This window comes from Podarcis cretensis, assembly GCF_951804945.1.
Source record: "Podarcis cretensis genome assembly, chromosome: 5".
Lineage (NCBI taxonomy): Eukaryota > Metazoa > Chordata > Lepidosauria > Squamata > Lacertidae > Podarcis > Podarcis cretensis.
The window spans coordinates 10,808,642-10,822,048 of NC_137174.1; the positions used below are offsets into that span (position 1 = coordinate 10,808,642).

General features: G+C 46.3%; 1 protein-coding gene across 1 annotated transcript in view; it reads left to right on the forward strand.

Moving 5' to 3' along the window:
- The window catches only part of WDFY4 (WDFY family member 4), a 207,015-nt gene that overhangs the window by 17,219 nt on the left and 176,389 nt on the right, over positions 1 to 13,407 (forward strand). The window contains exons 7-11 of the mRNA XM_079978572.1: positions 105 to 294; positions 3,015 to 3,175; positions 6,369 to 6,821; positions 8,269 to 8,373; positions 9,703 to 9,893. Of these exons, the coding sequence (XP_079834698.1) occupies positions 105 to 294; positions 3,015 to 3,175; positions 6,369 to 6,821; positions 8,269 to 8,373; positions 9,703 to 9,893 (1,100 nt within the window). The remainder of the gene's footprint in view (positions 1 to 104; positions 295 to 3,014; positions 3,176 to 6,368; positions 6,822 to 8,268; positions 8,374 to 9,702; positions 9,894 to 13,407) is intronic.

The following is a 13,407-nucleotide window of genomic DNA, read 5'->3' on the forward strand; positions in this document are numbered from 1 at the left end:
GATTTACCCAGTCTTGGACATACCCTTGGTTACTGAATGTTAGGAAGTGTTGAGCTTCTGTAGTTAATATTTACCCATTTTGCTTTTTTAATTATTATTTCTAGCTATGGATTGCATCAAAATTTCCGTTCAGAATTTGTCCAAGCTTGCTGACTCCCTGTCTCCTCGTGATGTATGCGAAGCAGTCAACATCATCATGTGCTTTGTGAGGGATTCCTACCTGATCTCTCCTGCCTTGCTTTTGGAGTTTGAGAACAACGGGGGCTATCAGCTCCTGCTGAAAGTGCTTCTCAGGCAAGTCTGTTGATACAGCCTGTTGGTTGTCATAGAGTGATGACTGTGTCTTTTTTCGTTGGGTAATTCTATTGTATTTTGTCACGATACTCTTGGTTTCATTAATGCGTGCTTCTTAGGACTCAAGCTTTCTAGCCACAAGTCCATGCTTTCTTGGTCCGTGTCCAAACTCTGCTTTTATTTTTGCCCTGACTCTTTCGTTAGGAAGAGGAAAGCCACCTCTTTAACGCTGAGCAGAAACTAACGGCAATTTGGGTTTTCTGCAGAACTGGGTTTTGCTCCAATTCAGTGGTAAATAGCTGCCGTTGTTTTTTCAGGGAAAGGGCTGAGGCAAAAAACCCAAAGTGCCTGGACGTCAAGCTCTAGAGTTCCATTTGACAAAAAGCTCAGTAGAGCATGAGACTCTTAATCTCAAGGTTGTGGGTTGGGGCCCCACATTGGTTGAAAGAGTCCTGCATTTGCAGGAAGTTGGACTAGATGACTCTCATAAAAGGTAAAGAGTCCCCTGACCATTAGGTCCAGTGGTGGCCGACTCTGGGGTTGCGGCGCTCATCTCGCTTTATTGGCCGAGGGAGCCGGCGTACAGCTTCTGGGTCATGTGGCCAGCATGACTAAGCCGCTTCTGGCAAACCAGAGCAGCGCACGGAAACGCCGTTTACCTTCCTGCCGGAGTGGTACCTATTTATCTACTTGCACTTTGCCGTGCTTTTGAACTGCTAGGTTGGCAGGAGCTGGGACCGAGCAACGGGCGCTCACCCCATCGCGGGGATTCGAACTGCCGACCTTCTGATCGGCAAGTCCTAGGCTCTGTGGTTTAACCCACAGAGCCACCCACGTCCCAGATGACTCTCATAGCCCCTTCCAGCTCTACATTTCTATGAAAGCACAGCCCTGTGCTGAACAACATGGCACAAAGGGAAGTCTGGATGAGCCTTAACTTCACTTTATTTCCTACTATGGGTTTCAAATTTAATTGTTGGGTCTCTGTTACACCATATTGAGCTGTGCTTGGTCCTTTAAAGACCAAAACAATATGTTAGGCAGAGAACCCAAGAGCCTAAATCCTGAGTTTACATCCAAGATTCAGATTTCTGGGTTTTCTAACATGTCTGCTTCTTCTAAATTCCTAACCTAGAGAGGGACAGCTTTGACGAGTTCCATTTTGTTTTGGTTCTGTGTTTTTATTTTGTGTTGGGCAGCTATTAACTCTTTTCAGCCAGTATGGTGGAACTGTTTAAATCACGACAGGAGGAGCACCAGGCTAGTTGTATTAAGCAGCTGTTCATTGTTCAAAAGGGAAGATTAATGTATGGTTACCTGACATCCCCATTTCCCGGGGACATTCCCCGGATTTACAAATCTGTCCCCGGACAAAATCCGTCCCCGGAATGTCCCCAGATTTCATTTAATGTCCCCGGATTTATATTTGAAGTGTTGTAGATTTATTAGTAGGGAATGAATGTTGCGTGATCGGTTCAACAGCTCAAGACACATCATATGGGGACTTCCGGCGAGCCAAAATGGCGGGCGCCACGGCAGCGAGCAGCTCTTGAAGCCAGCCAGAGCCAATTGCTCTACCAGGCTGACTCCGAGCTGCTGAGACTGCCGCTGCCTCCGCTACTGCCTGGGGGAACCGGGGACCCCTGGTGCGTCAACTGGGGGAACCACTGACTCCCCCATGACCCAAATTGAGACAGGAGCAAGAGTGTCTGGCCAATTGGTGCTCTGGGGCCAGGAAAACCCCAGAGCCGACACAGGGAGAAAGAGGAGAGGAGAAGGAGAAGAAAGAGAGAGAAAGAGGAAGGAGAAAAAAGAGGGAGCCTTGACTTTGCCATGTTGCCGCTGCTGAGGAGAGGTAGGAGAGCACTGGGAGGGCAAAGACGCGTGGCCAAGCCCAGGCCCAACCCGAGCCTACCCCACGGCGGCTAGCGCTCCTAGAGAGCAGGCCGGGACCCAGAAGAAGGCCACACAACAGAGGAGAACGCAGAAGTGAAGATCGTTCTGCCTGGACACTGAGGTCCAGCGCCGAGGGCCTTGTGGCGGTTCCCTCACTGCGAGAAGCAAAGCTACAGGGAACCAGGCAGAGGGCCTTCTCGGTTGTGGAGCCCACCCTGTGGAACACCCTCCCACCAGATGTCAAAGAGAAAAATAACTACCAAACTTTTAGAAGACATCTAAAGGCAGCCCTGTTTAGGGAAGCTTTGAATGTTTAATAGGTTATTGTATTTTAGTGTTTTGTTGGGAGCCACCCAGAGTGGCTGGGGGGACCCAGCCAGATGGGAGGGGTATAAATAAATAAATAAATAAATAAATAAATAGTAATAATAATAATTACTTCTTTATTTTTTTTAAAAAATAACTTTTTCTTCCTCTTTTTTTTTTTAAAGTGTCCCCTGATTCTTTGAAAATAAAATAAAATCTGGTAACCTTAGATTAAAGGCTCCCCTTGCCATATCCCCCCCCCCTCTGTCCAAGGATGGGGATCAGTTAGGTTTACAGAGGAAACCAGATTCCACTGTTCCTCCCATCTCTAGTCTGATTATCTCCTCCCTGGTCTTGAATTAGTCAGTCCTAATTTAAGCCTTGAGTATCTTTAGCTGTTCCTTCTCTCATATATATCTTCTTGGGAGTTCTGCACTGCAGCAGTGGCAGTGAGGTCCATGATGTGCCCAGTTGCTGTTTCCACATGTGATAACTAAGTTCTCCATCTGCGTTTCCAGATATGAAGGGCTGCTGAGCAGCAAAGAAGACGCCAGTGTTAAAGAGATGCTGGATTTCCTGGCACAACTGACTGTTTGCGGGAAAACAGAACTGAAGGTTTCAGGCAATATTACACCTCCCCAGCTGCCGCAATTCAGTGCTAAACAGTCCCCTTCTCCAGGTATGTATCATGTGGCCAATGATGTGAGGGAATTTGGCTGCATGGCATGAAAATGTGAAAGGGGACGCGGGTGGCACTGTGGGTTAAACCACAGAGCCTAGGACTTGCCGATCAGAAGGTCGGCGGTTCGAATCCCCGCAACGGGGTGAGCTCCCGTTGCTCAGTCCCAGCTCCTGCCAACCTAGCAGTTTGAAAGCACATCAAATTGCAAGTAGATAAATAGGTACCGTTCCGGCGGGAAGGTAAGTGGCATTTCCGTGCGCTGCTCTGGTTCGCCAGAAGCAGCTTAGTCATGCTGGCCACATGACCAGGAAGCTGTACGCCAGCTCCCTTGGCCAATAAAGCGAGATGAGCGCCGCAACCCCAGAGTCGGTCATGACTGGATCTAATGGTCAGGGGTCCCTTTACCTTTACCTTTATGATTTGAGGGGACATGCAACCAGGAATTTAAACCCAGCCTATGAAAAAGTTAGCAGAAATCAGGCATTTAACACTTCCATGGCTGCCAAGAGTAGTTGGTTCGCAACATAAAAAAGAGATCAGAAGTGTGTTCCTTCATTATGGATCATTTCCATAATTAATTGGAAAAAAATGTTTTAAAGCACTCCTCCCCACCAACCCCCCCCCCCCGAGTCCTTTCTGTTGGGGATAATTCAGACTGAAATTCCCAGGTCTCAAAAAAGTTATTTATGTTTGCTGCTACTGCGGCCCGTGTTTTGTTAGCCCAAAAATGGAAAACGAGCAAGGTCCCAACCAAAGAAAAATGGCAACTTACCATATTTTTCGCTCTATAGGACCATAAGAGGGGGAGAACAGGAAAAAAATAATTCTCCCCCTCTCTGCTCAGCGCCCCTTCAGCGAAGTGGCAGGAGAAATTGAGCCCCTTCCATTTCTCCTCCCGTTTCGCTGAAGGGGCGATGCGCAGAGAGGGAAAATTGTGCAGTGCCTCTCCAGCAAAGCGAAGCCTAGAGACCAAGAGGGATTGGTGCGCACTGACCCCACTTGCTCTCCAGGCGGCTATCTGCAAGCCTTCGGAGTGCAGCAGGAACTCCTGCTGCACTCTGAAGGCTTGCGGATAGCTGCCTGAAGCCCCCGGAGAGCAGCGGGAGTTCGTGCTGCGCTCCGGGGGCTTCAGGCTTCTCCTTTTTAGCCAGCGGGCTGGGGAGGAAGAAGCCCAAGCTTCCCCCGACACCAGAACAGGTCGGGGAGTGGTGGTCCCTTCTCCCTCCTGGGGAAAAGCCCGCAAGAGACGTGCGAAGCTTGTGTGCGGCTCTTGGGGGCTTTTCCTACCTGCCTCCCCTCTGCATTCACTCCATAGGATGCACAGACTTTCCCCCTTAGTTTTTAAGAGGGAAAAAGTGCGTCCTATGGAGTGAAAAATATGGTAAGTTGACGGAATATGCACAACTTGCAGACTTAACATATAGAAAAATAAGAGAACAAGAAGAACATACGTTTAAAGAAGATTGGAAAATGTTTATTGACTATGTGGGAAATAATTGTGTACAGCTGAAAACGTTGGCTGCATTTAGATAAATTCAACAGTGTAAATAAGTTTTGATGGATACAATGACCGCTTCCCACTTAAAACGGGGGGCGCCCTTTGCGTGGACACGTGCAGCCCTGGATCTGGAGTGGCCCCATCAGCATAGGCTTTGCCTTCCCTCAGGTGGGATACCTGGAGGTCCCCACCTACCCCAGTGAGTTGTCCAATCCCACCTGGGGGAAGTGTTGCCAGGGAAACCAGGCCAGGTAGGGGGAGGGATTACCTGCCCACACAATAGAGGGTGGATCTTAATTGGTAATCCTCACTTGGCTCCAGAGCTTCTCCCACCCTACCCACCCTCAGTTAATGTCTTCTTTTGCAGGTTAACTTTTCTTCATAGGTTTTGCAGGTTAACCTGTCTCCACAGGTATGCGGGCGCTGCTACGATAAGGTCGCTGTTAAAGGGCCGGAAAGGAATTTCCCTGCATTGGCAGGTTTCGCCTTTCCCGTAGCAAAACGTCACAACTTTGGCGGTATCAGGCCTTGGGCGGAATCCTTTAGTCCATCTTCCTCTTTGCGGCGGTGATACCAGGGTTCCCCGTTAAAGGGGTTTCTGAAGGGAGGCTTTGACCGTACGCCGAAAGGTCGTCATTGCTCTCCCCTGCGGCGGCGGCGTAACGGGGGCGGCTATCTCTGCTTGAACATATGTTCTCCAGAGCCGGCCCATCCCCCCCCCCACACACTGGATAACCCTGATGCTCCCTAGGTCCCCGGCTGGGGACTAGGGAGGGAGAACGCCCAATGCCTGAGCCAAGGTCTACCCACATTTGAAATTTAATAAAGTTGTGGCCAATTTAATCCCATAGCACGTTGTCTAGAGTCGTTATTCCACATGACGGGGGGGACCACTCGGGATCTGGGGACTCCGCCTGTCCACGCAATAATGGAATACTGAATGATATAGTTTTTGTAAAACATGAAGGGATTTGTGATATGTAAGATAAACCATGGAAGGAGAAGAGGGGAAGTCATTGATATTTTAATGATGTAAAAATGAGCATTTTAAATTGCAAAACAGAAAATTTGATGAAAATTATATAAAAAAAAGAGAAGCGTGTTCCTTCAAACAGTAACAGTTTTAATTTTGAACGTTTGGACCAGAAGTGGTTATGCTTTGAGAATCCCCATCTAATGCGGGCTTCCTCAATGGAAGCACCTCTCGTTTAAGTGCCCTGAAAAGGCTACATACCAAACATTGCAGCAGGACCGTCGCCGTTAATTTCCATAGCATTTACATGACAGCAAGGCTTGCTAGATTTTCCCCAATAATGTCTTAGGAAGAGGGCTGTTAAGACTTTTTATTTAAAAAAAGAAGTGGTTGCAAATACTGTATTTTTTGCTCTATAAGACTCACTTTTTCCCTCCTAAAAAGTAAGGGGGAATGTGTGTGCGTCTTATGGAGCGAATGCAGGCTGCACAGCTATCCCAGAAGCCATAACAGCAAGAGGGATTGCTGCTTTCACTGCGCAGCGACCCCTCTTGCTGTTCCGGCTCCTGAGAGTCAGAATATTTTTTTTCTTGTTTTCCTCCTCCAAAAACTAGGCGTGTCTTGTGGTCTGGTGGGTCTTATAGAGCAAAAAATACGGTAATCACCCAGGGAGAACACCAGAGAAATTGCTGATGCTGTTGTTCCCCCCCCCCCCACAGGAAATACGGTGAAAAACCTGAAAGCATTCCAGGTGCTGGAGTCCCTTTTTCGGAAATCGAGCAATGCAGAGCTCTGCCAGCACATCTTACTGGCCCTGAAAGATATCTGGAACTGGAACCCCATGAACTTTTTCCTCCTGGAGTGGTCTCTGCAGCCCATTTCCCAGTTTGTGGGCATCATCCCTCTCAAGCCCATGCTGGTCCAGAGACAGTTCTTCCAGTTGGTGGAGTCCTTGGTGCTGGATCTCTCGTACATCCCCCACGAGATCCTAAAGGATGTTCAGGGCTTGATCAAGGAGAGTCCTGATCCACTGTGCACTTCGCTTGCTCTGCGCTGTCTCCACAGCATCACACAGAGGGACCTTCTCTTCACAGATATCTTCAGAGACTCGGGGCTCTTGGGAATGCTACTTGCGCAACTACGCAAAGAGGCAAAGATATTGAGAAAGAAAGGTACAATGCATTAACCACACCTCTCTCTATGTCAGCGGTTCTCAACCTGTGGGTCCCCAGATGTTGTTGTAGTTCAACAACATCTGGGGACCCACAGGTTGAGAAAGGCTGCTCTATGTACTGCAGTTTCAGCCAGGCAGCATGGACGCTGGTGGCGCTGTGGTCTAAATCACTGAGTCTCTTGGGCTTGCTGATCAGAAGGTTGGTGGTTCGAATCCCCACTACAGAGGGGACCAGGAAGGGGTTCATATTGAATCCTGCCTATAACAGAGCAGGATTTAACGCCCCCACCACTAGAGCTGAGCAAAGTCTGGTCTTCAATACCATGATATATCACCAACTTAACACTGTGATATACCTATATAGCACGATGTCTGAAATAAGGATGTAACTATGTGAACGAGGTAATGTCCTTGTAACTGCTACTACAAAGTGGTAGTTGGGATGTTGGTGGCTCTGTGCTCTAAACCACTGAGCCTCTTGGGCTTGCCAATCAGAAGGTCGGAGGTTCGAATCCCTGTGACGGGTTGAGCTCCCATTGCTCGGTCCCTGCTCCTGCCAACCTAGCAGTTTGAAAGCACATCAAAGTGCAAGTAGATAAATAGGTACCACTCCGGTGGGAAGGTAAACGGCGTTTCCATGCACTGCTCTGGTTTTGCCAGAAGCAGCTTAGTCATGCTGGCCACATGACCCAGAAAAACTGTCTGCGGACAAATGCTGGCTCCCTCGGCCAATAAAGCGAGATGAGCGCCACAACCCCAGAGTCGTTTGTGACTGGACTTAACTGTCAGGGCTCCTTTACCAATTCAAATTGTTGGTGCTGACCTTTAAAGCCCTAAACGGCCTCGGTCCAGTATATCTGAAGGAGCGTCTCCACTCCCATTGTTCTACCCGGACACTGAGGTCCAGCGCCGAGGGCCTTCTGGCAGTTCCCTCACCGCGAGAAGCCAAGTTACAGGGAACCAGGCAGAGGGCCTTCTCAGTAGTGGCGCCCTCCCTGTGGAATGCCCTCCCATCAGATGTCAAAGAGAACAACAACTACCAGACTTTTAGAGAACATCTGAAGGCAGCCCTGTTTAGGGAAGCTTTTAATGTTTGGTGTATTACAGTATTTTAATATTTTTTTGGAAGCCGCCCAGAGTGGCTGGGGAAGCCCAGCCAGATGGGCGGGGTATAAATAAAAGATTATTATTATTATTATTATTATTATTATTATTATTATTATTTATTATTATTAATAATAATTTACCTTTTCACCTCAGTCAGATAGTGGCAGTCCTCTACTTCCTGGTTGCTCACCTGTTCAGCTTCAACAGCCATTGCCAGTTCCTCGCGAGATGGCATTGTTTCCTTTCAGGAACTGGTTTTCCTGTTTGATTTTAGAAATGGCCCTCCTTCATAAGAAGTGTTGTTGCTGAGGCAATTGGTCTGGTTTCTTTCTATCCAGGTGGAAACCAAGCAGCGTATCAGGATCAGGCGATGGAAAGAGAGCTCACCAATAGGACACTGAAGCTGGTGGCGGCTTTTACAGAAGGATCTGTTAGGAACACAGGTAAGAAGAATCCATGAAGTGCTGTTGGTCACTGTTTATTGTTATGTGTCCCAGGGACTGGAGAGGAGATACCTTATTCAACTATGGAAAAGTGACCCACACTGGTATTCTGGATATCCTCTTCAGAAGGGTCATTCTGCTTTTTATTTAGTATTGTTCAATTAAGGATAAACAGATTGTCTTTGCTGGATTAATTTCGGTTTCAGACATTTAATCAAAAACTGGCAATTTTCGCTCCTGTTTCTTTTTTTGGATAATAATTTTTATTAGTTTTCAATTACAATCTAATAATAGCCTCATTATAACAATACCAATCTATAATAGAATTACTAATACCAATCATTATATAATTTAGGTGGTCCCCCACGTGCTAGAATTGATTGTTTGATGATTTTCTTTATTTCTGCATTCCAAAATCTCAATAATTTCAATTACATTCCGGTCATAATAATAATCCCTTATACAATAACTGCAATATTAATATCTTCTCTTCGTGTTGACACATTAAATGATTTATAGAACTACAAGTGAGACACTCAAACTATATCCTTGTTCTTCCTGTGTGTGGCAGTTATTCTGTCTGTGGTATTTCTTCCTGTCTTTGTAAAATGTTATGTCTGTCTTTCCCCTTGTTATCCATCATGCCTTGGGTATGGCTGATAACCCATTGCTGTTCCAGAAATTTCTCCCTCACTCTGTCCCATGCTTCGTTGTTTTGCAACTTTAACAACAGATGCAAAATTCACTCTGTCCCAATAAATAACCTGTTTTCACCATTTTCCCTCTCAGACTGGGAAAATAAGACAGCCGAATGAAGCCTTATCTCAAATTTTCACTCCCGTTTCAGTTTTGGGTAGAATTGTCCTATATTGCTATGTGTGATACTGCAGAACGCTTACAAAAGTAAAGATGGGGCCCCTCTAATTTGCTTTTCCCATGCTTTTTCCATGCATGAGTGAATTTCTAAGCCAGTGTTTCCCAAACTTGGGTCTCCAGCTGTTTTTGGACTACAATTCCCATCAGCCTTAGCTAGTGGCCAGGGATGATGGGAACTGTAGTATGAAAACAGCTGGAGAAACACGGTTTGGGAAACACTGTTCTAAGTGCTTTAACTCTTCTCTAGAGTTAGAACCGACATTATTCACTATAATCCTTATATTTGTTTTTGGTGATTCTTGGGTAGCTAGCTGGTCCTCTCCTTAAAGACCCTGGATAATTTATGCAATAGGATAAGTACTAAAACTAATATATCTTCAAAATTATGTGGGTATGCATCAATCCAAGGTGTGTGATCATGGATCAGTTAACTATGTCTACTTACTGCTTTAGTGGTTCTCAGAGACTACGGGATGGTGCCGTATATCAAGATTTTTATAGACGATGAATTGTACCGAAATGATACCCTGACTATCTTGGAGCATCTGTCAGTTATCAACCCTGAGGAGTACATGCGCATCATTGTTGGGGCTTTGTGCTCTTCTACCCAAGGGGAACTGAACTTCAAGCTGGATCTACTTAAGGTGATAAATACGAAATGCTCCTTCTTGTTTATTTAGTTACCCTCCCTCTTTATGTAGACATATGTGATGGCTGGGCTTGCTCCTTTCTACTTTTGTTTTCCCCTTCTGCACAGAATGCTAAGGAAATTCTATATTATTGATTGATTGATTGATTTTGTATACCGCCCTTCGCTGGGATGCCCCTGAGAGGCCAGTGCCCTGGCGCAACGAACCACTAAGCCCTATGGGAAAGACGGCTCCGTATAGAAGCGCGACAGGCTCAATGGTAATGTTTGTAACCAATTTCTTTACTGGTTACTTCCTAACATTTGAATCATGTACACCATATACAATCCTTAAGGTATATAACCTATTTAATTAAATCCAATGCAGATATATTTCTTCTTTCTTAATATATTCTTATGTTACACAGTCTTCAAATGATTAAGGAAAGATCATCGGAATGTTACGGAAAATATTGAACATAGTATTAAAGGTAAAGGTAAAGGGTCCCCTGACCATTAGGTCCAGTCGTGGCCGACTCTGGGGTTGCGGTGCTCATCTTGCTTTATGGGCCGAGGGAGCCGGCGTACAGCTTCCGGGTCATATGGCCAGCATGACTAAGCTGCTTCTGGCGAACCAGAGCAGTGCACGGAAATGCTGTTTACTTTCCCGCCGGAGTGGTACCTATTTATCTACTTGCACTTTGACGTACTTTCGAACTGCTAGGTTGGCAGGAGCAGGAACCAAGCAACGGGAGCTCACCCCGTCTTGGGGATTCGAACCGCTGACCTTCTGATTGGCAAGCCCTAGGCTCTGTGGTTTAACCCACAGCGCCACCCGCGTCCCTTCAATCATAGTATTATCAAGTGTCTATATTTGTATTATTTAGAACTATTAACAGTTGGGGAAGCCCTTTGGGGCGAAACAAGGAAATACCGGAAACCTTGTTCTGCCTACCCAGCTGCCTGGGCCAGCCTGCCTGTGTCTCTGCCTGGACCAACGTGCCTGTGTCTGCTACCTATACTAGCCAACCTCATCAGCTGTATTGTCCGTGACATTCCGGTGACCTTTCCTTAACCATTCGAGGACTGTGTAACACAAGAATGTATTAAGAAGGAATAAATATACAGTGGATGCTTGGGTTGTGAACGTGATCCGTGCGGTATCCACGTTCGCAACCCGCATCTGCGCACGCATGGGTTGTGACTCAGCAGTTCTGCAAAGTGTCTGTAACTTGAGGTATGACTGTATCTTCATTTGTTGTTGTTGTTTAGTCGTTTAGTTGTGTCCGACTCTTCGTGACCCCATGGACCAGAGAACGCCAGGCACTCCTGTCCTCCACTGCCCCCCGCAGCTTGGTCAGACTCATGCTGGTAACCTCGAAAACACTATCCAACCATCTCGTCCTCTGTCGCCCCCTTCTCCTTGTGCCCTCCATCTTTCCCAACATCAGGGTCTTCTCCAGGGAGTCTTCTCTTCTCATGAGGTGGCCAAAGTACTGGAGCCTCAGCTTCACAATCTGTCCTTCCAGTGAGCACTCAGGGCTGATTTCCTTCAGAATGGAGTATCTTCATTGGATTTAATCAAATAGGTTATATACCTTAAGGATTGTATATGGTGTACATTCTGGACTTGATTCACATGTTAGGAAGTAACCAGTAAAGAAATTTGTTACAAACATTACCATTCAGCCTGTTGTGTTCTATATGTTGTAACTACCCCATCAAGAGGGGACACGGGTGGCGCTGTGGTCTAAACCACTGAGCCTGGGGCTTGCCGATCAGAAGGTCAGCGGTTTGAATCTCCGCAATGGGGTGAGCTCCTGTTGCTCAGTCCCAGTTCCTGCCAACCTAGCAGTTCAAAAGCACATCAAAGTGCAATTAGATAAATAGGTACTGCTCCGGCAGGAAGGTAAACAGCGTTTCCGTACGCTGCTCTGGTTTGCCAGAAGCAAGATAAGGCAACCTCCCACCCATATGGTCATGGGAGCCACCCACCAACAGTGCTCCTGTCTTATCTGGATTGAGCTTCAGTTTATTTGCTCTCATCCAGTCCATTACCGAGTCAAGACAATGATCCAGAACATCCGCTGCCACACCTGCAGATGTAAAGGAGAAACTGAGCGGTGTGTCATCAGCATATTGCTATTTCATAGCAAGCCCTATTCATCATTGCCAGTACATCTGTGAGAAGGATTTCAGGCCAGTTGGGAACACTATATCAGCTATGTAGACAAGTCAGTTCTGACTCTATAATTTTGCAATTATTTCAAGTTTCTAGGAGTTGTTCAGATTCTTTAAAACAGGGCTTGTGTTCTAATTTTCTGCATCCCACCCCACAACTGAGGTGGAGTGGTCTCCTGCCCCCAGAAAGGTTTAGACAAACATTTCTTAGTATAACCCTACCTTCTAGAATGAAAGAGAACTACAGCCCACTCAAAGATGCCTTCCATCTACGGAAGAGAATAAACTTACCACAGTTGATCCAACAATCTTTTCAAGACTGAGTTTGTTGCATTACCTGATCCAGTGAGAAGAAATGCGGCTTTGATGCCTAATTCTGACAAATTATAACTGTGTTAATACATAATGTAAGAAAATGAATTTGTTATATGCAGCCCTCGGGACAGTGATTACATTATGCACAAATTCAGATTGATTTGCTAATATATATTTAGCTGTTAAACCCCAAGCTCAAATGTGATTAGCTCTACAGTATTCCAGAGTGGCATGAGGTAGGCAATTATGAGGAATAACGAATAATGCAATGTGAAAATAAATTCTGTTAGCTGTAAATGAGTTAGGGGGTTCCACTGCAGGCAAACCTTTTATAGATTCAAGCCAGAAGGACAGACAATTAAACTATAACAGAGTTAGAGCGAGAAGAAATGGAGTTACTCCTGACCTTTCTAGATATGTGTCAGAGCTATCCTGATACTTTGAAGTCCAGCTGATTAGATTTCCGCTCTGTTCAGAAGCCTAGTATGATACATTAGCATGCAAAACTGAATGACAGTAATAAAGTCCTGCTCCTGTTTTTCTGGCAAGCCCCCTTCTCACCCATTTGATGGGCTAAGGGGTAGAGAGAAAGAGAAATTGTATGTCGTGGTGGGAATGTTTCACCTCATGTGCTTGGTCTGTGAGCACTTAGAAAAGGATGCTCTGAATAATAGGCACCAACTCTATGGGGCTGAGGACAGCACCCCCCAAAAAGGATGTGGGGACAGCCCCCCAGGCCTCCCCACAGCAGCAATGGACCCTGCCAGGCTTCCCTGGGCCTTGCGGCCTGCTCCCATGTTCCCAGGGTGTAGGACATCACACGTGTGTGTCGCACATGTGACGTCATGCGCACACAACAAACTCCCTGCAATGTCGTGCAGAACTGGCTGCCTCTGCTGTCAATATTAAAACCCAGCATGGGTTTCTCAAAAACAAGTCATGCCAGGCAAATCTCATTTCTTTTTCTTGATAGAGTTACAAGCTTAGTTGTTGTTGTTTAGTCATCTAGTCGTGTCCGACTCTTTGTGACCCCA